This window comes from Clinocottus analis, unplaced genomic scaffold, assembly GCF_023055335.1.
Source record: "Clinocottus analis isolate CAN_PGR_092001 unplaced genomic scaffold, fCliAna1.0.p SCAF_16, whole genome shotgun sequence".
Taxonomy (NCBI): Eukaryota; Metazoa; Chordata; class Actinopteri; order Perciformes; family Cottidae; genus Clinocottus; species Clinocottus analis.
The window spans coordinates 12,749,708-12,777,531 of NW_027175887.1; the positions used below are offsets into that span (position 1 = coordinate 12,749,708).

The following is a 27,824-nucleotide window of genomic DNA, read 5'->3' on the forward strand; positions in this document are numbered from 1 at the left end:
GAAGTCTGGATATACTGTACAATAATGATTCAGTTAACACTTTTGACAAACGCAGCTAGTAGCTCATGAGACAAATGACCAAATTATAGACCAAATTATATTTTCAGAAGGCTACTTTATGTTAACACCTCACACGTCAGAGTGGATCTTGTCAGTAAATCAATCAGTTTGGTCAAAGTCTAAAATAGACAAATTAAAAGAATCATATTGGCATACGTCTTGTTAATGTATTAGTGTTCCATAAGGCCCAATTGTTTTACATGTCTGTGTAAAATGTTGATTATGTTGGTTTGAGTCACGCTACAATGATCCTGAATTGCTTTTGAAAGTCTCCATCAATGGTGTGGCAGGCAGGACTTGGCTTGTGAACTAATCGATTAATCATTTGATGGCAAGACCAGAGAGCTGGAGATCGACCTCAAACAGTCACATTACTTGTGAACGGGGTGCAAGACCCAGTAGAGGAAACACATACACAAAGACAAGTCACACAAACAATGCACCGACTACAAATAACAATGAACAAATATATAATGTGGCAAGTGCGATAGGTTATCAAACGCGGTAATAGCTACACCTAATTTGTGTTGCATTAGGATAGCACTGTGACACGATAAACATATAGCACAAAATATGTGTTGAATAAAGACTTGAACAGCATGCGACATACATCAACTGAGTTGCAAAGAGCTTTTTTTATTTAGATTTTTGATAAGCAATAAAAAGACAATCACAATGTCATATCACAAGCAACAAACATCAAACAACAGAAGACACAGCGACACATAGTAACATCTACTGGACCTTGCAGGTTTCCGGGATGTTCATGTTTACGTTGACAAGGTTGCTTTTTTCAAATATTTTGTACGCAACGGACCTGATAATACCGTTAGTTGCGTTAGTCACCGCCTCGTGGTGAACTACACAGCTAAACACCTTGTCACTGTTTTGCCAATCGTCAAGGGTGAGAGATAACTGGCCATAAGCAGAATATGATCCACTGGTTTCTACAGGGTCTGTGGTATGGAACTCGTATTTTGAGTCTGCTTTTTCGTCATCAACAAGCCAAGACACAAAAATGTCTTGAGGGTAGAAGTCTTTCACAAAGCAAGTCAGGGTCACCATTCTTGTTCTAGTCTGTTCTAGCGGAGGTAGCATAAACACTGAAGGCCGTTGAGTCTGTCCTCCTGCAAGTGTAAGAGAACATTTAGAGCTCCTTTCCACAGATAAATCACAACTGGAGAAGATCTCTGTTACAAAATACACTCATAACATGTTTGATGGCATAATGAGAGGATTAAAGAGAATTAAAAACAGAGTTTCATGAACAGTTTGCTGGTTAATTTTCTTACCAACAGTCCTTTCGTAGGATGTCCTCAGTGGTTCAGGCCAATTGGCATTTTCAACAACGCAGTCGAACGTCGTCCCCTGGCTCCATTCCTCATAATTTATCTCAAGTGGAACACTTATTACACCGTCAGCGCGAGGGAAGGATTTTGAGGTTCCAAATATTGTCTCTGCATTCTGGTTCTCCCACGAAATATTATAGGTAGATTGTTCGTTTACATTGACAATACACATCAGAGTTCCTTTTTTGAATAAAAACATGTCCTCCATTGTGGGGCCTTCAATCTTTACCTCCACATCTGCTTTAGGACATCCCACCCCTGCCAAGTAAGGAATTAGTGAAGAATTATTGAATAGAAATAGCAGCAATAGTCAGACAATGCAATCACATTAACATATTTTTTTGTAAAAGAAAAAGGAGGAATTTACTCACCAGGTGAAATTGTCTCTTTGAAAGACACAGATGCACTTGTGAATGTTGGAAGTGTTTCACCTTGTCCCTCAAACCTGCATGTCATCTTGGTGCCAGTCCCCTTATAGGGTGGCAGTGTGAGAAAACTTGCTGCACTGTACAGTGTAGTTCCATTCTCATCCTTTCTTTCCTTAGGAGTAATTGTTTGGATTTCATATATTTTTTCGGTGATTTCCTTGTCATTTTCCAGCCATTTGATCTTAAAATCTTTTGGTGAAAAATCTTTGGCAACGCAGGAGAAGGAAGCCTCGTTTTTCTCTTCAGGGAAGGCCACAACTTTAAGAGTTGGCATCTTATGAACCACCACTGAAAAACAAAGATATACACAAATATATATGTATGCAGAAGCATGGATTAATTTATATATATATGCAGAAGCAATGTTAAAAAAACATAAAATTACTATAGACTATGCTTTTTTTGTACGATTCTGTGCCAATTACACACATGCAAATTGTGATTACGCTCATCAGATTAACACTTAGTGTAATTCTGACTAAATTGCGTGGATTAAACAAATAAAAATAAGATTTTATAGTAAAAAAAAATCCATAATAGAACAGCAGAGCTTTAATGCTTGCTTCTGCATATACATTGACTGCTTTGGCAAGCAAACACAGATGTAATGTTAATAATCAACAAGCAGTGGAAGTGGCGTCAGACTGACGTCAAGAAGAACTCGGATTATGCAGATAGACGGAAAGAAGCAGATCACATTGCGGGTGCAGGGGACAGACAGTATACAAGCAAAGAATGTTTAACAAAGATCAGCAGCAGAGCGTCAGCCTTCTTGTTCCACCTCACTCTTTGGTTTGTCCCTCTTATGAAATTAAACATATTGATGTACAGATCAAGCTATTTCATTTAGAAACATTTTGTCTTCATGCTCTTCTCTGTGCATGTTCCTTTCAAATGACAGGCTCCTCTCATAACATTTCTCAGGAAAATGCACAAAAGATCAACTTAGAGACTTATAATGCTTTAGCTATTTACAATTGACTTAATTAATTATTGTTAGTATAACATTTTTTTGTTTCCACAAATTTAATTCAGTTCCCGTTTTGTCTCTTGTGTTTTGTTACAAACATCTGTATTTATTGCATTAATAGTATTATAAAAGGATAATTATTGTTAAATTAGTATAGCAACAAAAAATGTTATAACTAAAATTAGTGAAGTTTCTATTTTTAATAAGGACATCACATTTTCTTATATAAAAATGAGCAGCAATTTGTGATTATATTATTATTCTTGTCTGAATCAGATGTGACTGGAAGTGGCTTTGTAGTACTTTGTTCACTGCATTGTAAAACCTAAAACGTTCTTTCACTGAGGACATTCTGCTTTGTACAGTACTCCGCCTCAATTTACTGGCAATAGTAACCCAATTAAGTAGATTAAGTATATCATTTATCAGTAATTACCAAAATATTATTATTTTTTGTAATATATAAATTTAATTAATCAAAAAATTAAAAATGGTTGCAATTATAGAATATGTTAATATATATATAACATATATATAATCTAGTTATTATATATATAATAACTAGATTAGTTATTATATAAACTAATCTAGTTATTATTAACTAGATTAGTTTATATATATATATATATATATATATATATATATATATATATATATATATATATATATATATATATATAATAACTACATTCCAAATTCAGTAATTACCAAATTTAAAACATTTTTTGTTATTTATAAATTGAATTAAAAAACATTTGTTTTTTATATATATATATATATATATATATATATATATATATATATATATATATATATATATATATATATATATATATATATATATTCCAAATTATCTCCTAAAAAGGCATTTAAATATGATGTAGCATAAGTCTTACCTTTCTTTTCGAAAGTGACCTCTCCATTTCCCGCTGCATGTGTCACGGCACATCGGAAAGTGTTCTTCGCGGCCCAGTCCTGTCTGCTCACTCGGACTTGACTGATTCGCGTATAATAGTTGTTCTTTTGTACTGGAGGGTACTGTATGAAGTCGGTCAAGGCCGCCCCACCTACTTTGTTCCATGCAAAGGTCAGTGAGGAGGGTGAGAAGCCGGTGGCCAAGCAGCCCAGAGTGACTGCGTCTCCAGTCCCAGCACCACATTGCATCAGAGGAAACACACTTGGTTTGGTTGAATCGGCTAAGAAAGGAAAAACAAATGTGCAATTATACTTAAAACATAATAATAATTCAAGATTACATGCATTTTCACCAAGTATTAGTGAAAACAGAGAGAAGACAATTCAGTTGATTGAGTCAATAATGTAACAAGGCGCAGTCTTGTTGCTACTGAACATGATGTTCTCTCGATATGCGGACCGCTATGTTTCCATATGACACATTTAGATTTTTGTTTTGCACCAAGTTCAACCTACCTCAACAAGATTATTTGTGGTATTTTATTCACGTTATTCTGTAAATTACTTTAAATACACAACTGTGACAATACTCAATAGTATATTGTTTTAGATCGAAGGAATAGAAGACGCGTTCAGTAAGTTCAAATTTACAAACGACCATGATGGCATTCTTGATGGCTGTCATATTGTTAAACACAATATTTTGTCAAATTCAGCAGTTATGTATGAAATTAAAGAGTATTCTTACCTGATGTAACAGTTACTGTTGTACCCTTTCCCCAATAGTCAAAAGCATCGTAGTAGCACAGTGCTGAATCTACTCAGCTGGTACTATGAAAAGGCTACATCTAATAGCGAGCGCAAAAGTCAGCCTTTAAATTGAATTAGTCCCACTATGTAATCAAATTAATTTCTAAACTAAAAATATAATATAGAAATAAAAGCAAAGTCTACGAGGGGAAAATATCCTCCATTCTGTCCGACACTGAAAATATTGCTTTACGACTTTTTACAGAAGATGTATTGTATTAAAACACTTTACTTTTGAAGTGAGAATTGACATGTTAAGAAGTTAAATATACACTTAAACATACCCTGACGTTGTTTTTCAATGCAACAAATCTTACCTGATGACACCGTTACCATAGTGCCTTTTCCCCAGTAGTCCATAGCCCAGTAGTCACAGTTAAGAGATTCAATTCACACTTCTCACAAAAACGCATGACTTTAATATCCCATTACCTACGGCTTAAAGTCTGGTTGTGGCAACAGTTCAAATCAAACTATAACATGCAGTTGTTGATAGCGTTCCAACGGAACTAAACAGTTTTAAACCAACATGAAAATAATAATAAATAATTAAATAACGGGATCAGGAATTTAATGATCTAATCAGAAATATGAAGATTCCATACCTGAGGTGACGGTGACCATGGTGCCTTTTCCCCAGTAGTCAAAGGCGTAGTCACAGTTGAACAAATGATTCACCACTGCATACAAAAAGCTGTTCCCAGATATCTACACTTTCCATGGTTGGCAATCTCATGACAATCCACCCTCGGACATATTTACCCTGACTTGTGTATTTATGGATGCAGAAGTGGGAACTAAACATGATTTTCACCACCAAAGTTTAAATTGATTCGACCAATTTACAACGGATTTCGTCCCAGAAAGGACAGAAGAGAAAAGACAATTTCTTGGAAAAATACCATTACTGTTAATGAATCTAAATGTCTACGTTAGAGAAAGAACAATAAGAGTTACTTACCTGATGTGACTGTAACCATCGTTCCTTTTCCCCAGTAATTAATATATCAACATATCCAGCATTTAAACGTATTGTTGATGCCACTCAGATCTAAATATGGTATATTACACAGTGCGATCAATATGAAGACACATAAAGCGTATTTTACCTGTTTACCTGAGATGGTCATCAATGTTCTTTCCCCCCAGAAAGTAGCTCTTTAGTACAAACATATTAAACAGCTTATATCATCTAATACGTATTCAGTAAACTGGTGGATATACCTACCATTTACCTGGAAATTAGCTATCCCATTTGCTGTTACTATTCTTCCTATGTCTATTGCATCCAAGTTTAAAGGCAGTTAAATCAACATACATTTTATAATAAAACAGAACAAATATGGAATTTTCTTCACTCAAAGTGTATTAGATTGTTACTCACCAGAAGTCACTGTGACTTGTGTTCCTTTCCCCCAGTAGTCAAAGTAGCTGTCACAGTGATTTATTACAACGTGCTTCTAATACAAATACTAACAGTGTAATTTAAACCAGAGAAAGCAAATATTGTTCTGGCAAAGCAGTTCCCGCTGTCCTATTTATAAACCACATCCCTTGAGATGTGCTTTTTTCCTGTGGTCTCGGTTATATAAACTGAAGTGTGAGTTGCCAACAGTTAGTGAACACTTCCTCTGTACCAGACCCCCCATTAGCTCCAGTTCCTGCTGCATGGACTTGATTCTATTGAATTACTCTTAACCCTATTAACTAGCCTACAAACCTTTAGCATATTTTAGTGCTGAACATTTCATATGCTCTGGGATTAATTCCCTACGTGTTAATGTATAGAACACAACTATGAAAGTTAACATTTCTTAACAAAGTGGTTCTTAACCTTATTGGAAGGACTGAACCTTACAAGCTTCATTAGTGCATTCACCGAACCCTTCGTAATTGGAAAAATAAAATATGAGTCCTTTAAAACACAGGTATGTATTTCTTCGTTGTTTCGATAAAGGTAGCTTTTTTTTAAAAACGCTTTCGGGTTTCTTCAACGTCGATGATGTTGACTCCACGGGCCTGCATCTGTCGATTGAGATGATTGAGAGCATTGAAAATATCGCCCATGTACACCGAAATAAGAATAAAATCATGATTTTTGAAGCAATCTGCGTGACATTGTTGGTACTCTCGCAAAAACAGGGCTAATTCCACACGCATGGCAAAAACCACAATTCAGCACCTTTCCCCGGGATAACCAACCGAAAGTTAGAATGGTACAGAAGTACCTCGAATTCAGAGCCCATTTCTTTCCTCTTTGAAGATGCGGGGCTTCATGGCACTATTTTGCACGTAGTTCACACATTCAACTCCAATTTTTAATACTTCTGCCAGTTTTGGAGGCAAAACCACAATGTCGTCCCAGCATAGCTGGAGCTCCGGCCGAACAAATTGCAGAAATCATATTCCGCTAAAGATGTTTGTCTCATCAGAAGTCATTCACAAGTTTCTTCACATCGACTGCATTTGGTTGTTGTTGTGAGAGACTTACAAAATAAAAAATCTTCCTTAATCATGCCATCTTTCATATCGCGTACGAATACAAGCTGGCTTAGATTGGAAACGTTGGTGGGCTCATCGAGTTGGAGGCTGAATTTTGCCGGGCTTGAAATCAGATCTGCAACAACTTGAGCCAAGATGTCAGCGCTCATGTCGTTTGTTCTGCTGCTGATAGTGTCATTTGAAAGAGGAATTTGGGATAACTTATCTTCAGCAGCTGCAGCATGATACTCGCCATCTTAAACGCAGCTGGTGTTACGAGTGTTTCACCAACGGTGTGCTCATGGGCTGCTGGAAATCTCCCTTCAGCCCGCACCCTGTCGTGTTAGCACCCTGCAGTGTGTAATCTAATAAATGTTTGTTCCTGTTTAAAACCCTGTGTGTCTCCCGTCTGTGTCGTGACCTAAGAGCATGGTTGGGACAGTAGTGCAATTCATGATTAAGGTAGTTACTAGTCGTTCGTTAAGTATTTTGTGTGTCCATCTAAAGCGAAAAAAATATTAATTAAGTGTTTACTCATGCTTTGCTAATGCTAAATAGTGTTGCACCACGTTTCTTCTACAGTAGTCCTGAGCGGACGAACCAAACACTGGCTCCAGTGAGAGCCTTCAGCTATTTGACCTGAAGGCCACCGTAGCTTTCCGACACGCTTGTGAAACTATAGCGGTAACATGGCCCTGAAGACACAGCCATACACAACAGTACGCTCTGCTTTATTGGTCACAACAAATTAGAAGTCTATTGTCATATGAAAAGATGTGCAAAAAAAAGTTATTGTTGGAATGAAATGCAATCTCAAAAGATGATGAAAAAGTGATGTTATTATGCCATGAAAGTATGGTAGCCAAAGCTGCTATGCGCTTTTTATCTTTACATTTTTTTAAATGGAGCGTTTAATATTGAAATCTTAAAATCATTTTCTTTATTCAAAAACTTTTTTTTCATAAAATGTTGGGACATGTATCCTGAACTGATGCTGTCAAGCCAACATTAACGTTTACAGGATTATTTGGTTATGTTTTCTGATGTTAAATTATGTTGTGCAGTTCATTTTCTACTTTTGTTTAGGATGAGAGTTATATCTATTCATATACCTTTTATCTATTATTTTCAAGCTCTTCTGGTTACCTGATGAACAGTATACTTTTTAGCATATAATGATATTCATTTTAAATTGTTTTTACTCAATGGTATTGGTTCATTCTGAGATGTGGTGTGAACAAACGCTACAATTAGAATTGACTCATTAATTTCATGTTGAAAACATACAAATCCTTTTCTCCAGCATTACTTTGTGTAATGTATTTTTAAAGGCTATTATCAGTGCTGCTGTCTGAGCCTAAAAGCTCTTAGTCGAACGTTTCAGTTTGTTAACGGGATGTGGAAGCACCTGTTGTGAAGATTGTTTCCTCTGTGTTACATAAATATTATCCAGTATGGATGTTGATAACCACAGCTCAAAATGTGCAGACATTTTCATTTCTCTTTTGATAGCATCTCTTATTAAAGTCTAACTGTATTAATTTAACGATACGTGTTAGTATATATGTACTTATAAAAGTTTGGGTAGCAAATCCTTAACATATATTGCTATATATTGCCCAATAAATCACATTTAAAACATACTTTATTTATTTAAATTTTCCTGACATCAAAGTCACAAAACTGTGTTTTTATGATTATTTATCAGAATAATGGGTAAAACTAAAAAACATGCAATTCCCCATAAATTAAATTTTCCACTAGTCCACTTAACATAATTTCTTCAGGCTTATGATTTGGGGAAACTCCCTGACACTGTGCCTCAATGACAAAGCTTCACAAATAAGATCATGACAAAATGAGACAAAAGCATATATATTGTTATTGCAATACATTGTGCAGTACAACTATGGACTAATGGCATCTACTTGTTGTGAATGAGACACCTGACTGTTTGTATAGTATGAAAAAAAAAGCTTTTCTGAAGTTTCCACGAAAAACAACATTTCTCTGTCCACTATTCCATTGGATATTACATTTATTGAGTGTCTAATAAGTTTGGGAAATGGCCTGGTTTGTTTGGTTTGTATGGCCTCTTTTCTTGAGGCACAGGTACTGTGTGTCTCAGTGCAGGACAGGTTTTTGTATTGCCATATATCAATGTGCCCCCCGAATATACACAGTGCGAGATACAGGAACAAAAACCTTCGCCTGACATGGTCAGAATGACGTGCTATTTGTACTCAGCAGGACTGCACGATATTTCAGTCACTTCAGTTTCAGTTCAGTTAATAAAACTATGAAATCATTGAACAACATCCCACTTTTGATCTATTTTATTTGTCCTTTTACCAAATGTATTTTAAATGACCTAATTATTGCTGATTGTTATTGTGAATATTAACCTGATCTCTTGTGGAATCTTTTTTTTTAACTTCATGATATTCGATTACTTTCAGTATTTAAATATGTTTATTTTTCCTCAGTAGAGTTTGCTCGGATGGGTACAGGCAATAGAAATCCGTCTCACTTTCTGAATCGGCACCAAACACAGCGTTTCCTTCTCAGTGTCAGTTTATACTGACATTGACTGTCAGCTGATGACTCACTGCTCCTAACCAGCCCAAAACAGTTTCGTTTTGATTGTTGGGGACGGCTAACAGCTAATATTTCACTCTCAGCCGCTGCTCTGCAGCCAGAGACACAGTGTGGGTCACTGTCAGAAGAGTCATGGACCCTATCAGCTGTTTAACAGCTGGGCCCCCATCATCCATCTGCATCAGCCTCATTCACAGTGTTTCCTTCTTGGTGGAAGGAGGTTTTTGTCACATGAAGTATCACTGTGGTTCCCATATTGCACTGTGTTAAAACTCCATACAAAAACTCCACCCTGCACGCTGGCTATCTTGTTAAACTAATTTATCATATTGTTTTTATATTTATATGAGTCTATATACATATAATGTGTTAAAAAGATGGGTGGCAATTGGGTACTTCATGACAAGTCCTTTTGTCAGTAAGTGAAATATACTATCCTTGTTGATACAAAAGCTGACAAAACATCTTTTCTGAGGTGCTGTGGCTGTGTGCCTCAGTGCAGGACAGGTTTTTGTATTGCCATATATCAATGTGGCCACTCCCGTAGTACACAGTGCGAGATACAGGAACAAAAACCTTCGCCTGACATGGTCAGAATGACGTGCTATTTGTACTCAGCAGGACTGCACGATATTTCAGTCACTTCAGTTTCAGTTCAGTTAATAAAACTATGAAATCATTGAGCAACATCCCACTTTTGATCTATTTTATTTGTTATTTTTCCAAATGTATTTTAAATGACCTAATTGTTTTTGAGAATATTAACCTGATCTCTTGTGGAATCTTTTTTTTAAGTTCATGATATTCAATTATTTTCAGTATTCAAATATGTTTATTTTTCCTCAGTAGAGTTTGCTCGGATGTGTACAGGCAATAGAAATCAGTCTCACTTTCTGAATCGGCACCAAACGCAGCGTTTCCTTCTCAGTGGAAGGAGGTTTTTGTCACATGATATATCACTGTGCTGCCATACCCCGCTATATACTGCACTGTGTTAAAACTCCATACAAAAACTCCACCCTGCACACTAGCTACGGCAACACACAAATGATGTTATTAATGATTATCTATAGTGTGTTTTTATATATTGGTTTGACAATAAATGTTAAGGTCTAATCATGTGAAAGGAAGCTGCAGTGCAAAATAATAAATATCCATTATTGTTTTTATTATCTCTGCCAGGACAATCATGCATTTGCTTGCATGTTTGTGTGTGTGTGTGTGTGTGTGTGTGTGTGTGTGTGTCTGTGAGTGACTGTGAACCTCTGTGTCTGTCCACAGCGAATCTTGCCGCTGCAGCAAACTGCATAATCTTTAATGTCAAGGACCTCGCGTGGTTGAGACGATGCACAGTTTCTCAAAACACATTATGTTGCCTGTTTATACTGACATTGACTGTCAGCTGATGACTCACTGCTCCTAACCAGCCCAAAACAGTTTTTTTGTTTTGATTGTTGGGGACGGCTAACAGCTAATATTTCACTCTCAGCCGCTGCTCTGCAGCCAGAGACACAGTGTGGGTCACTGTCAGAAGAGTCATGGACCCTATCAGCTGTTTAACAGCTGGGCCCCCGTCATCCATCTGCATCAGCCTCATTCACAGTGTTTCCTTCTTGGTGGAAGGAGGTTTTTGTCACATGAAGTATCACTGTGGTTCCAATATTGCACTGTGATAGAACTCCATACAAAAACTCCACCCTGCACGCTGGCTATCTTGTTAAACTAATTTATCATATTGTTTTTATATTTATATGAGTCTAAATACATATAATGTGTTAAAAAGATTGGTGGCAATTGGGTACTTCATGACAAGTAGTCCTTTTTTTCAGTAAGTGAAATATATTATCCTTTTTGATACAAAAGCTGACAAAACATCTTTTTCTGAGGTGCTGTGATGTTCAGGCTAAAACTGAAAAAAATAATGTATCCTTCCACCAGTCCACTGAATATAATATGACCTTTCTTCAGAGTTTTAAAAGCTATCGGATCCCCTTCACAGTGACTTTGTGCTGTTTGTCCAGGCCAGGTTTTTGTAGTACTCTACATCACTGTGGGTTCCCCCATGTACACTGTGCCACATGCTCATACAAAAACCATAAGTTAGCTGTTTTTGTACTCAGCAGGGACAATCATGAAACACGCATGGTCAGAATGATGTACTCCTTTTACACCGAATCAGGATTTACTATATCTCAGTATCTTTCATTTAAAAAAAAGTACTTTTGCTCAATTGTATTTTAAATGATACCCTTTTAGTCCTATATTTGTTGCTTTTGTTTTTTTTTCTTTGTGAATATGTACATGAACCCTCTTCTGCTCAGGGAGCCGTCACTTTCGAGCTCATGATATCCAAACACAATCCTTTTGTGTAATTTTGCATTATTGTCTGTTTTTCCTCACAAGAGCTGCACACAGGCAGCAGAAAGCTGTCTCGCCTTCTGACTTGTTTCCTGTGTCAGCGCCTTTCAAAGCTTTTCTTTCTTAGCAGAAGGAGGCCTTTCAAAAACTCCAACTAGGACGCTGGCTATCTTAAAACACTAATGCTGCTCCTGTACTTTAGTTAAATGTCATGTTTTTCATATTAGTTGAACAAGTAATGCTAATGTTAACTCATTTGAGTAATGTAAAGGCCTAGATTTAATGTTAACTATTTACTACAAAAATGTAATTTATCTGCACTCGTCCATAGACGTTACCTTTTCTTCAGGGTCTAATGATTTTGTGAAATCATCTGGTGTTACCTTTTTTTGCGACACAGTGACTTTTGGGCAGGTTTTTGTATTACCACATATCACTGTGGTAGCCACTATTCCATACACAGTGCCACATGCTCCTACAAAAACCTGATACGGTCCATGTTTAGCTTTTTGTATTGAACCGTTATTGTTTTTTTCAGCCCCTGTTACCTGATATATCCATTTGTGAAAGATCATATTATGGTCAATATTTCTCCATCTCTGCTTTTCATGAAAAGTTTTGTTGGACACTTGGCTCCCCTACTTGTTTATCGTATGAGCGCTACGTCTCTTTCTCAGCACGCAGGTTTTTGTCACGCGATGCATCACTGTGGTTGTTATACTGCACTGTGATGCACCTCAAGACAAAAACTACACCCTGCCCACTGGCTGTCATGGCACACAAAAACATGCTTTTACCCTAAACAAGAGGAGTTTTTTAAATGTCTAACCATGTGGAAGGAATCCACTCTGCAAAGGTTTTTTATTAATCCATTTAGGAGTGACAACTTTAGAGGAATTAAACAAATACATTTATACATTTATATACATTGTATCGGAAAAAATGGATAAATGACATCCAGGTCATTTGAAGGATAAAACAAAGAAAAAAGGCTCCGACAGATGATGCATAATATTTTTTCCAGGCATATCATGTCTTGCGTGCTACAATATACAAACACTGCCCTGTCAATTAATTAAATAGAAAAATTCTGCATAATGAGAATTTCAGTTGCTTTGCCTCACTGTATATTTCATTGAAGCAACAGCTTCCTACTAGTGTTTAAATGCATCTTTCATTTATAGAGTCCAGACCTTTGCAGCTCTTTAGAGGTTTTTGTCACAGTGTGAATCACTGTGGCCATCCCAGTACACAATGCAACATCACCATGCAAAAACCTCACGTAAAACGTGTCTGTTTTTGAGGGATAATGACCGTAGCATATACATTTTTCTGTTGTTATTATTACCCTTGTTCAATGGCATATTTTATCCATAACATGTGTCGATGATGAAAGTCTTTCGTTAACTACATTATGAGTTATACAACTGTGACATTGTGTTAAGCAGACAGACGAGTGTCTGTTTTTGTGATGGTGTGTCACACTGTGCCATAACTCCAGCTCGCAGTAACCACTGTGACACCAGCACCTACCAAAACCTCAGCACACCCGCATGTTGTTTTTTACTTAGTCAGGAAAACAGAACTTTTCCCACTGAATAGGTTTACAAAAGGAGAAAGAGGTATTGTTTTATAAATAGAAGAGAACAAAAAGTTGTATCTTTTTTTTTTTGTTGCAAAAGTTCGCCCTCTCTATATATATAATATTTGTATTTATCGTAAGTTTGTAACATAATAGAAGCACAGAGATATAGTGGATGTGTGACGTGCTCTCAATCACATCCTTTCCCTGTGCTTACACAATCTCTTCACAAGATGGCAGTCTTCCCTCATCTGACTTCTGTTAACCAGCGGTCCTGAACACATCCGGTCCCTCCAGCACTTCAACAAGCTCACATTTTGAAACATGTTTACGGCCGTTGAAAGTTTTCAGCTGAAAGCTATGACATGTTTAATTATTAACAGAGAATTAACCTAATAAATAACTATAAAGAATGAATACGTTTAGAAGAAGTTGGTCATCTATCAGCCCCAAGTAGTTCAAGCTGTTTTATTTGATATCTCTGTCAACCCATCCTGCTACTACATGGTATTTCACAGATGTTGTGCGTTGCCTTTGTCGGTGACGTGTCTGCAGAATGCATGTTGGCCACTTCATGTCCGGATTGTTGATGATATGCAAGTATATATGCAGTGAAAGGTGGGTCTCTTGTTTCGAGGAAGTTTATTTGTGGCGCTGACAGTTTCCACAAGGTTTCACTTCTGCAGGTGTGGTCCCCCAGGGGCAGAAAGAGGGTGAAGTGACTCTAGAGATGAAATGTTTAGAAATGCCAGGAAACTGACGGACCTTCAGAGCTTAACTGTTAACAGAAGTTTTGGGAATGCTGACAGGATGTGGTGTTATTTTATAATGTTCTTCCATTAGCCAAGTGTTTCGACAAAATCCTCAAAAGCATTTGACGTTTTTCACAAGCACACTATCGCTCATATTCTACCTCTCTTTAAATTATTTGATTATGTGGCAGTCGTTATGGTAAATATTGATTGAATTAAAGAGGAAAGAAAATATGATCAACATAATGCTCAAATGTGAAAAGTTCAGATTTATATATGAAAGCGCATACAGAATAGATCCATCTCATGTACAGTGCAATTTGATATGTATATGAAAAGTAATAATACATTAGCAACCTTTTAAACACTAAAAAACTTTAAGAAAAGTAATCAATAACTTCTCTATTCATAATGTAACAACTGTAGCCATTGCAGGGAAATCTATTCATCTACATTATTAAGAAGTATAACGATCATTCATTTTGTGCAAATCGCTGATGTAAATGTTTTTAAAACTAGATATAAAAGTCCAAAAAACAAATGAAGACCTGGTTTGCATCCGAATCCTCTTATGGTCTCTTCATCTGGAAAAAAACAAACAAATAAAAAACACATATTATTTTATATTACATTGACTGCTCAAATACAGATTATTAAACAGTGGACTAATTACTTAAATCTAGATTCCCGCAGCTGGAGAATTGACACTCATCTGATCTCTTTGTCTTCACTACAGAACAGCTTTGTCAACCCATTTTCTGCAGGGCAAGTCTTTTCTGTAATAATTATAATAACTGCACTTAAAGATGGCTTTTTTTATGTAGTATGTTGTAGCATTTAAAACATATAAACCAACAAATGTGCTAGTGAGTCTCGTCACTCTGCTGTTGCTTGGACATGCGTATAATATATATTTATGTACACTTTGAGTAAACATGAACTGTTCACTGAAGGTGCAACACCTGTAAAATAAAGTGTTTGTAATTTTCAGATCGAGCAATCGAAAGTTAGAAAGAATTATTTGATGTCAAATTCACTTATCAGATATTGCTGATAATCAATTACATATTTGTAGTTTATTTTTGTTTAACTTCATTAGGGCTGATGGTTGCAATCACTTGCATTACAATGGTCTACCTTTTCAGGATCATGTGGACTAAACTAACATTCACATTCAAATCTGGGCAATTTAGAGTCTTCTCATCTTCTTACACATTTGTGTTTGTGAAGATGGGAAGAAGCTGTCGCACCCACAGATAAACTATTTAAATCACTGGGTCAAAATGTTATTTCCTTTATGTGTGGCATTTTTTTATTTACATGACTGGGCTTTATTTTATAACATATAACTACAGCTAATTGTCAGTGAATTTACGCATCTTGTAACATATCTAATTTAGTCTCAAGTCTTCATGCAGCTGAAATGCAGAGAACACCTGCACGTTTACCTTGACCAGGCTGACTATCATGCAATAAAGGAGAGAGGATATGAAGAGGAATATGAAGGAGGAGGTTGTGGACCACAGGCTGCTGTACTCATCCTCCTCATTGGCATCATCTGTGCAGCTCAGAGCAAGAGGCAGATCTGGAATACCACCTAAGAAGAGGAAGGTATAGGCAGGTTAGGTGTGTGTGTGTGTGTGTGTGTGTGTGTGTGTGTGTGTGTGTGTGTCTGTGTGTCTGTGTGTGTCTGTGTGTGTCTGTGTCTGTGTCTATGTTAACAAAGGTGTTTTATTAAGTTAACATGCAGATGCCCTTTTCTCTCTGAAATAGGACTCATGAACTGGAATCAGTTTCAGTGTTATTCACTTCCATCATATCATCATATGCCGTGCGGACGTCCATCCATCTGAACAGCGGATCAGTGCAGTAAACTACGTATCACTGAAAACTCATATGTTTGTTTTGAAATATTGATTGACATGTTACAAAAGCGATGTTTAGATGCAACATTTATTTGAAACAGTCAGCACACTTATCAAGCTGTCAGACAATGTGACAAACACAGATTAAAACACAATATGACATCAAACAAAAGTAAATTGTCGAATTGACAACTGACAATACTTTTTACATGACAGAGTACACGCAGACATGACATCACATGAGCACAAAATGCCACATTTAAAGCTGAATCTACCCTGTCTTACGTTCTTTTGAGAACTTTTGGGCGTTCGACACGTTATCGAATTTCAGTAGATCCTTGTTTCGAGCATCCCAGACGTTGCAGGAGAACATAATGGCCTTGTCCCACTTGTTCTTGGTGGTGGTGTAAACACTTATAACTTTCTTATAGTTGAGTTTGGTGTCCTGATGGAGGAAGTTAACGCCATCGGTATAGTTGCTGGAATTTTGTCCATCTTCTTCTAACCAGGCGATGTAGTAATACTGCAGATCAGGAGAGAGACCAGAGACCAGACACACCAGAGTGACCTCATTTGACTGGTCCGTGCCGATGTGTTGCTCTGGGAGGACGTGGATAGTTACTTTTGGCTTCTTTCCATCTGAAAGAGAAACTCTGTTTACCGAGAGATTCATATTGAAGTTTTGCATTTGCTACATGACAGAATTGTGTGTGGAAATTGTCCCCAAACAGATTTGCATGTTACGATTCTACTAATCAGTCTCCATCACTTCGTAAAGCATACCTCCTTTGGGGATAATCAGAGTTTTAATAACTGGTGTCATGTCGGCACTACCGGCCGAACAGCTCACGCTGCTGACTCTCTGCCACTCAGTGAGATTGAGGATGAAGTTGCTGATTTTGGAATTTTCTTCGGAATTCTCTCCGGGGATCTTGTCATGCGCAATTTCTCCATCAATTTTCCAAGTGAAAGTAATGTCATCTCGATTGATCTGTCCAGTAAATATACATTTGAACATTGCCTGGTCGTTCAAGAAAATCTCTTTGGGATTTGGTTGCTGCAGTTCCACTGTGATCGGAGCAACTGACATTGGGGGACAGAGGGGCTCTAAGCATGAGGGGGGAAGAGCAGAAATAGAGATCAGACTGTAATAATTTGTTAATATGTATAAAATACCAAACAGATTAGGTTAAATATAAGAAACTGAAATAATGACAGAACATTTGCTGAATAAAATAAGATTACCATGATGATGCGTGTGTACTCTCAGAGTAAAGCAAAATAAACATACTTGTTTGCAATGTCACGCTTTTTGAGCCAGCAGGATGAGTCACAGAACAACTGAAAGACTTCCTTGAATTCCAGTCAGACGTTGATACTTGGAGCAAACTGACTTCCGTATATCTGTTGTTTTTCTGTATTGCAGGATATTGCACAGAAGAAGTCAATGGAGACCCTATGGCATTGGTCCACTGGAAAGAAAGACTCTTTGGGTAGAAGTCGTGTGCAAGACAACCAACGGTTATTGTTTGTGCATTGTCAGTTTGGCACATAACCAAAGGGAACACAGTTGGTGATGCAGACGTCGTTTCTGTGGAAGTGTCAAAACATGTTATTCTAATAGAGGTTGAATAAATATACACAGCTGATTAATTGCTTGTCTAGAAGTGCATTATCGAAAATACTGCACATTATTGTGTGATGAAGCTGAAGACAGAAAAATCTGCCCAAAGGATATTTTGATAAATAATACTTCTCTATATATAATTTCCTGCATATTTCTGCATATCTGTTTAGCACATATATAAGGACATACTAGATATGAGTTTCTACAATGGCACTTGTATGTATTACTGCACTGTTTTGTAACATTATTAATCAATTTTAAATAATTGCCATGTCTTGCATTGGTCCGATACTCTTTAGATAGAAGTTGTTTACAACTCAACTATTTATCTTCAGTCGCAACAGATTAAAGGAAAAAAGAGTTGGTGGGACCCAAAGTGTTTGCTGTTAAAAGACGATATAAAATAAACAATCATTTAAATAACGGAATATGTAATATAACTACAGAGCTAATTGTTATGAAATATTATGCCATACTTTTTATATTATTCAATGACTGCAACCTATTCTTAATACAGCCTATTCATTTATTTAAGACTGAATACGTTAGGTATAATATTAAAAATGCTTTTGATTATCGTTACAACAAAAAAAACCTGACGTTTATCAGTAAATAATTAAAATGCAGATCATTGTTTATGGATTTGAGCATTTCATAAACCATTTTGAAGGAACAAGTCAATATAGATGTAAATATTATATAGAACTAGTTCAAAAATGTCAAACAGTATAATTAATAGTACAAAATAGTAATTGAAAATGCATTGGATAATAATTCATAAGCCGTAACTACAGTGCATCATTAACTGGTTATGCATTTTAAAATGCTTTCTAAGAAACAGCCGCGTTACACACATCCGCCTGCTCTGCTTTCTAGTTTGTCCAACATCAATGTAAAGCTATACGACTGTGAGATCAACTTCTCTAATCATTAATAATCACAATTAAATAATACAAATGTACTTTTCACTCAAAATATAACGTTAAATGTGACTTACCTGACGATACTGTGACTGCTGTCCCCTTTCCCCAGTAGTCAAAAGCATCACAGTGCTGCAGCTCCACTCACTGCTTGAACAAAAACGTGACGCACTAGAAAAATGCATAAAAACCTCATTAAGTGACTAAAATACACAGAAATCTTTATCAGAATGATGACATGTTTGTATCCTCTTCGTTTACTATTTCTTCGCTGATTCTTAATCAGTTGTGAGTTAGTTAGTTAGTTAGTTAGTTTACTGGAAGATGACTTTAACGTCTGTGCACTAACGGTGACTTTAATCTACTTATTAATCAAGTTTAATTACAAATCTCCTGATTAAAATGATAAACGCTGTAGTTACTTCATATTCCAAGGAGAAATGTTCTGTTCTGTTTATTTTATCATCATGACAATGGCAAAGTGTAAAGTTTTTGCTCTTATGTTTTTGTATGGCTCTATATCACTGTGCCCAGCCCACCCCAGCCCATATATCACTGTGATGAACACTCCTACAAAAACCAGCAGTGTCCGGCACTGCAGATGTGTTGGAGCATTGCAGTGGGTAAGAATAAAACAAAACTATATTAAAGGATGTCATTTTACATATATTATATTCAGTGTCTCATTGTTTTAAATGTTTAATTTAATTTTCATTAATACACCATGGCATGTTTTAGGTATATATATCTATATCTATATCTCTATCTCTATATCTATATCTATATATATATATATATATATATATATATATATATATATATATATATATATATATATATATATATATATATATATATTAATCTGAACATTTAAAATTAAAAATAACTATCAACAATTTAATTACTGACATTTGCTAATGTTGTTGAAAATTGATGAATTCAAATTAAAACATAAACAATGGTTAATGTCTAAATTTGAGGAGACCAATACATAAGGGAGCGTGAAGATGGTCAGAAATACGAGGGACCATTGTTTGTCCCGGTGCAGCGTTGATGGAGACGTCCTGCAGCTTTGTTGTGACTTTGTCAACGTTTATTGTTGACCTTCACTCTGCTGGTGACCAGGTGACCAACAATATACCAACAAACACTGTGTAAGAAAAAGTACACATGCTGGCAATAATACACATCTATGTAAGATTACAATGTAAACCAAACACTGCTTCACGTAAGACTGTCGTCATACAAGTTATTAACTACTCGATTTTCATGGCCAAAAGATTTTGAGATAAGTTAAATATTCGGATTTATTGAACATTTGTGATACACAATATTTTAACTTTATTTATTCTGCCTATTGTTTCTTGTTGTTGCACATTTATTATCCTCATAATATTCTTGTAGGAAGGTAGAGGTAGTCTGTAACCTTTAACTGTATTTATAAAAGGCTTTAAGAAGCGCTGGATTGTTTCTACAATATCATAAAATACCATGTACATCACGTCATTACTAATACGTGTGTTGCAGACAAAATGTTTAATGTTTGACTGCATTTGCTTTTTTGAGTTTAAACGGAAGGACGATAGATATGTTTCTGCAGATTGAAAAAAAAAAATCAATCATAATAAACAGGGGAAAATGTGTCTCTTTCTTACAGGAAGTTTGTTTGAAGTTCTGACAGTTTCTAAAAAGTTTCCGGTGTTGTCCCAGAGGTGCAGAGAGAGAAAGGGACTGGCTAAAAACAATATTTAATAATATTTTTTAGGAATGTGTGTGAATGTATGTAAAGGAAACCACATGATAAAAAATAAATATAAAAGAAATGATGTATATAATATGAATAATAATAATTCATGCTTATTCTATACTGTGCCAATATGAATGAGTCACTTGTAGGATTTTGTACAGCTGCTCAACCGGCTCCAGTCACTGTGGCTCTCGAGCACAATAATAAACAGCAGAATCTTCCGTCTTCAGACTGTTCATCTGCAGATACAGCTGCTCTCTGCTGTTGTCTCTGGAGATGGTGAACCGGCCTTGAACTGACTGAGAGTAGTAGATGCGGGCACTGTCATACTCGATACTCGCCACCCACTCCAGTCCTTTTCCAGGAGCCTGTCTGACCCAGGCCATCCAATAGCTGGCAAAGTCAAGACCAGAGGCTGTACAGGTCAATCTGTGGGATTCTCCAGGTCTTTTAACCACTGATTCAGATTGTGTCAGAGTCTGACCATCAACACCTGTCAAGAGAATACAACATGTGAAATAAGGTGGTGACACAACAAAAAGCTCTGAAAGATAAAGATCAGAGAAAGTCTCCACCTGCAAAGCAGATAGCTAGAAGCAGCAGTCCTGTCCTACAGTCCATCATGTTGAACTGTGTGTCCACTGTCCTCTCTCCTCCTCTCTGCAGTCAGATAAGTAGAGCTGGAAGACATCTGAGTTTTGCATTGACTCCTCCTCACAGGGAGGAGACGACTGGATTATTTCATAAAACTGTGGAATTAATGTCTGAGAGTCAGTCCTCCAAGTCTGCTGGTGAATATTTGTCTGACAATGTTCATCATCAGTAACACTACATCCATATTATTCTGATTATACGTACATCCATTAAGGTTTATCCACATTCGTTCATTTAAAGTTCATCTTGGTAGAAAAGTTACTCAATAGTCACTTTAAGCATAATGAGCAGCACATAAGAGCATTCAAAATAATATTAATTATCTACAGTTTCGTTCTGATCACCAACATCTACTGGCTTTATGAACATGTATTCATTATCATCTCACTCTGATACAATTCACTGATGTTTTTAGCATATTTTAGATTGTGTACATTTCACCTTTATTATTATGTTCTGTTCTTCTTCACTCTAACAACTGAGAGAACTCCATCCTTTCTATAACTGAGTGATGTAAGATCAAAAGGAGAATACATATTTACTTATTAGCTTACAGTAAAATATAGATCTTATGTGGATATATGAAAGTACTTTTGCAGGTTAAAATTCTAATAATTATTGTATATTATCACAATCCATGTTATATTTCTTTCACTGTATTGCTAAATTATGATTGTGTTTAATGTGACAGTGAGCTGGTGTTAACATCATGAGTGGTGTGAGGGCTCCTCCTCTGGTGGCTTCATGTTACAAGTGTTCATGCGCTGAGAGGTTTTTGTTCAGCTCTACTGATGGTTTGTGTTATTGTGTGTCTCTGGCACAGTAATACACAGCAGTGTCTTCAGGCTGCACGTTCTGTCCGTTTAGAGTCACTGTTTTGCTGGAAGCGTCTAAGTCGATACTGAACTTGTTCTTCAGTGACTCTTTGTAGTATGAAGCTCCAGTGAATTTACTTCCAATCCACTCCAGTCCTTTCCCTGCAGGCTGTCTGATCCACGCTGTGTAGTAGCTGCTGAGAGCATAAGAGACCTGACAGGTGATGGTCAGACGTTGACCTGGCTGCACGGTCACAGAGGCTGGCTGTGTCAACTGTTCACACTTCACACCTGTTAATAAAGGAAATGTTTTTAACAAAATGTACTTGAAGCAGTAAGTTGACTTTGATGAATCCAGAGAGACTCACATCCAGCTGCCAACAGCAGCAGCAGAGCTACGGAGAACATGGCTGATGTTGAAACTGAAGAGATGTGAAGTTCAGACTGATGTGATGTTTTTATAGCTGAGCAACCAGGAAGGTCACTGAGTTTGCATGTAATCAAATATATGAAGCATCAACACACTGCAGCCAATAGAAGAGTCTGTTCAGTGTTAATATATCAACAAAGTTAAAACATAGTTTTCATGCCTGAAAATCACCTCTGCTTTACATTTGATATTTAAATTTTAATTTATTCATGCAATGTAACTTTAACAACAGTCATACAACAGTGGTACTTAAACATTTGATTGTTTTATTATTTTGAATTAGATAAGAATATAATACTTTTAGAAATGTATAAGTTTGTGCAGAAGTTTATTTAACTAGATTGTTATGCTGTCTTTGACTCTTTTATCAACAAGTTATCTTTATTCTGTTTGTCGAGTTTAATATTGGTTAATAATATTTTTTAGGAATGTGTATGAATGTTTGTAAAGGAAACCATATCATGAAAAAATAATTTAAAAGAAATGATGCATATAATATAAATAATAATAATTCATGCTTATTCTATACTGTGCCAATATGAATGAGTCACTTGTAGGATTTTGTACAGCTGCTCAACTGGCTCCAGTCACTGTGGCTGTCGAGCACAATAATAAACAGCAGAATCTTCCGTCTTCAGACTGTTCATCTGCAGATACAGCTGCTCTCTGCTGTTGTCTCTGGAGATGGTGAACCGGCCTTGAACTGACTGAGAGTAGTACTTGCTGCCACTGCTATCACTGATAGTAGCAACCCACTCCAGTCCTTTTCCAGGAGCCTGTCTGACCCAGGCCATATAGTAGCTGGCAAAGTCAAGACCAGAGGCTGTACAGGTCAATCTGTGGGATTCTCCAGGTCTTTTAACCACTGATTCAGATTGTGTCAGAGTCTGACCATCAACACCTGTCAAGAGAATACAACATGTGAAATAAGGTGGTGACACAACAAAAAGCTCTGAAAGACAAAGATCAGAGAAAGTCTCCACCTGCAAAGCAGATAGCTAGAAGCAGCAGTCCTGTCCTACAGTCCATCATGTTGAACTGTGTGTCCACTGTCCTCTCTCCTCCTCTCTGCAGTCAGATAAGTAGAGCTGGAAGACATCTGAGTTTTGCATTGACTCCTCCTCACAGGGAGGAACTGGATTTGAATTTAATCTTATTAACTAACTGATGAAACTGAAGAATGAACTTTTGCTTCATTCAGTAAATTTTTTTTTTGCCTTTCATTATTTAGCACAGTCTGAATTACATGGAGACTTGTGATCAGTTTTACAATATCCTTAAAGTGAGAATTGTAATTTTATTTTAATATTCATCAAATAAAATGTTATCAAATGTTGCTAATAATAATATACTGCTGATTTTCTCACAAGTGTATTTTTCATGTATTTATAGATAATTAACATTTAAAAATGCCAATCTTTACAGCAATAATGTTATCAGTAACACACATACATGTTTTTGACTCACACACAGAATACACTCATATGAAGATGTCTCCATCGTATATTTAAAATTCTAATAATTATTGTATATTATCACAATCCATGTGATATTTAATTCACTGTATTGCTAAAATATGATTGTGTTTAATGTGACAGTGAGCTGGTGTTAACATCATGAGTGGTGTGAGGGCTCCTCCTCTGGTGGCTTCATGTTACAAGTGTTCATGCGCTGAGAGGTTTTTGTTCAGCTCTACTGATGGTTTGTGTTATTGTGCGTCTGGCACAGTAATACACAGCAGTGTCTTCAGGCTGCACGTTCTGTCCGTTTAGAGTCACTGTTTGGCTGGAAGCGTCTAAGTCGATACTGAACTTGTTCTTCAGTGACTCTTTGTAGAATGAATCTCCAGTAGATTTCATTCCAATCCACTCCAGTCCTTTCCCTGCAGGCTGTCTGATCCACGCTGTGTAGTAGCTGCTGAGAGCATAAGAGACCTGACAGGTGATGGTCAGACGTTGACCTGGCTGCACGGTCACAGAGGCTGGCTGTGTCAACTGTTCACACTTCACACCTGTTAATAAAGGAAATGTTTTTAACAAAATGTACTTGAAGCAGTAAGTTGACTTTGATGAATCCAGAGAGACTCACATCCAGCTGCCAACAGCAGCAGCAGAGCTACGGAGAACATGGCTGATGTTGAAACTGAAGAGATGTGAAGTTCAGACTGATGTGATGTTTTTATAGCTGAGCAACCAGGAAGGTCACTGAGTTTGCATATAATCAAATATATGAAGCATCAACACACTGCAGCCAATAGAAGAGTCTGTTCAGTGTTAATATATCAACAAAGTTAAAACATAGTTTTCATGCCTGAAAATCATCTCTGCTTTACATTTGATATTTAAATTTTAATTTATTAATGAAATGTAACTTAAACGCCAGTCATACAACAGTGGTACTTAAAGATTTGATCGTTTTATTATTTTGAATTAGATAACAATACAATACTTTTAGAAATGTAAAAGTTTTTGCAGAAGTTTATTTAACTAGATTGTTATGCTGTCTTTGACTCTTTTATCAACAAGTTATCTTTATTCTGTTTGTTGAGTTTAATGTTGGTTAATAATATTTTTTAGGAATGTGTGTGAATGTTTGTAAAGCAAAGCATATCATGAAAAAATAAATATAAATGAAATGATGGATATAATATAAATAATAATAATTCATGCTTATTCTATTCTGTCCCAATATGAATGAGTGGATTAGGATTTTGTACAGCTGCTCAACCGGCTCCAGTCACTGTGGCTGTCGAGCACAATAATAAACAGCAGAATCTTCCGTCTTCAGACTGTTCATCTGCAGATACAGCTGCTCTCTGCTGTTGTCTCTGGAGATGGTGAACCGGCCTTGAACTGACTGAGAGTAGTACTTGCTGCTGCCACTGCTATCACTGATATAAGCGATCCACTCCAGTCCTTTTCCAGGAGCCTGTCTGACCCAGGCCATCCAATAGCTGGCAAAGTCAAGACCAGAGGCTGTACAGGTCAATCTGTGGGATTCTCCAGGTCTTTTAACCACTGATTCAGATTGTGTCAGAGTCTGACCATCAACACCTGTCAAGAGAATACAACATGTGAAATAAGGTGGTGACACAACAAAAAGCTCTGAAAGATAAAGATCAGAGAAAGTCTCCACCTGCAAAGCAGATAGCTAGAAGCAGCAGTCCTGTCCTACAGTCCATCATGTTGAACTGTGTGTCCACTGTCCTCTCTCCTCCTCTCTGCAGTCAGATAAGTAGAGCTGGAAGACATCTGAGTTTTGCATTGACTCCTCCTCACAGGGAGGAGACGACTGGATTATTTAATAAAACTGTGGAATTAATGTCTGAGAGTCAGTCCTCCAAGTCTGCTGGTGAATATTTGTCTGACAATGTTCATCATCAGTAACACTACATCCATATTATTCTGATCATACGTACATCCATTAAGGTTTATCCACATTTGTTTATTTAAAGTTCATCTTCGTAGCAAAGTTACTCACTAGTCACTTAAAGCATTATGGGCAGCTCATAAAAGCATTAAGAATAATATTAATTGTCTACAGTTTCATTCTGATCACCAACATCTACTGGCTTTATGAACATGTATTCATTATCATCGCACTGTGATGCAATTTACTAAAGTTTGAGCATATTTTAGATTGTGGACATTTCACCTTCATATTTATGTTCTGATCCTCTTCCCTTTAACAACTGAGAGAACTCCGTCCTTTCTATAACTGAGTGATGTAAGATCAAAAGGAGAATATATATTTACTTATTAGCTTACAGTAATATATATATATAGATCTAATGTGGATATATCAAAGTACTTTTGCAGGTTGTGAGAAAACCCAGATTAGTTTAGAGAGACGTTCACTTTGCTGTTTGTTGTGTGTGGATGTTTTTGTGCAGCTGCTCCACTCTCTTCAGTCATTGTGTCTCTCGAGCACAGAAGTAAACGGCAGAGTCTTCTGCTCTCAGGCCCGTGACCCCGAGGTACTGAGTGCTGCTGGGCACATCTTCAGTCATGGTGAAACGGCTTTGAAAGGAGCTGCCATAGGTAGCATCGTTGCTGCCTGCGTTCATCCACCCAATCCACTCCAGAGCTTCCCCGGGCCGCTGTCGTATCCAGTGAATATAGGTGCTTGTCATGTCAAAACCAGATATGATACATGACATCTTCACTGTATCTCCAGGTCTTTTCATCTCAGAGGGAGTCTGGTCCAGTTTGATCTCACTCCAAACTCCTGTAAGTACATTGTGATCATCATCCATCACATTAATATATCACAGGTCAGACATGTACAAAAGCAATAAACATAACTTTCTTGATCCCTCACCTTGAATAGTAACTATAACTAATAAACTCCAAATGATTGTATTTTCCATTCTGGGATAAATACTGTAGTTCAGACTATTTCTTATCTGAGGGATTCAGAAATATATCAAACTGCATCGGTGTTCTGCCACAAGTTGCTGATGTTTTTATAAGAGAGGAAGAGTTTGCATAGACCTCCTCCCACAGGTTCAAAAGGGGAACATGTGACACTGATGCATTTCCATAGAGAATCTACAACAGCAGAGGAAACTGTCAAATATCAATTATCTCATTTATGCACTGATGGAAAATAATAGGAAATAACACATTTGTGAAGACATATAGGTATTTAAGTTATAGTTACATTTGATTTGATTTTCTATCCCATTGCATAAAAACAGGACAAATGTTGTCTCTTTTTTAGGCAACCTAATACACAAAAATAAATGCAATAGAGGTTTTATTTTATATGTGAAAATCAAGCTTCTCTTTGTCTCTTCTCGACTTAAAGATTAATTGTTATTGGCCTCACCAGAGTGTTGGCTTTTTTATAGTATTGTTCACATTTTGAATGTGTGTGTTGTTGAATCACATGGTTGCTGGTTATTGTGCAGGTCTGTTGCTGGTGTTTATCACTGTGTGCCTTCCACGGACACAGTAATACACAGCTGTGTCCTCAGGCTGCAGATTCTGTCCTTTTAATGTCACTGAGCCAGTGTGTGTGTAGTAAAGGAACTTGTTCTTCAGAGCATCATTTTGGTAAAAGCTTCCACCACCCCACCGATGTAAGATCCAGTCCATTGGTTTTCCTTCACAGTGTCTGATCCAACCTGTTGCATAGCTGTTATCAGTCAAAGAGTAACCAGAGACCTGACAGGTGATGCTCACAGACTGTCCAGGCTGCACAACCACTGAGTCTGGCTGGATGAGATCCAGACTGTTCACACCTGTAGAAACACAAACCAACATGATCTCCATCAGACATCTGACTATTCAGAGTTTCTAATGTGTTTATTAGTGTGAATCCACTGAAAGCTCCTCACAGGATCCAGCTGCCAGCAGCAGAGTCACAGCCACAGAGAACATGTTGATGTTGAAGCTGAACGGATGAGAGCTCTTCAGTCTCTTCACTTCTTTATGAGGCAACACAAGGAGGCTGATTTGC

General features: G+C 36.9%; 1 protein-coding gene and 1 gene segment (V, D, J or C); both read right to left on the reverse strand.

Annotated features, from left to right (window-relative positions):
- Positions 1-676: 676 nt before the first annotated feature.
- Positions 677-21,086, reverse strand: LOC137787144 (immunoglobulin gamma-1 heavy chain-like). Its single transcript, XM_068579426.1, has 7 exons — positions 21,038-21,086; positions 20,653-20,955; positions 5,138-5,194; positions 3,704-4,003; positions 1,781-2,125; positions 1,353-1,667; positions 677-1,187 (listed from the first exon to the last, which is right to left on the reverse strand). The coding sequence occupies exons 1-7, from the start codon at positions 21,084-21,086 to the stop codon at positions 796-798; spliced, it is 1,761 nt and encodes a 586-aa protein (XP_068435527.1). The 3' UTR covers positions 677-795.
- An 831-nt stretch (positions 21,087-21,917) lies between these two features.
- Positions 21,918-22,339, reverse strand: LOC137787146 (Ig heavy chain V region 5A-like). The segment is given in 2 exon segments: positions 21,918-22,222; positions 22,300-22,339. Coding segments are annotated over 2 exon segments (345 nt in total).
- Between the last annotated feature and the right edge of the window lie 5,485 nt (positions 22,340-27,824).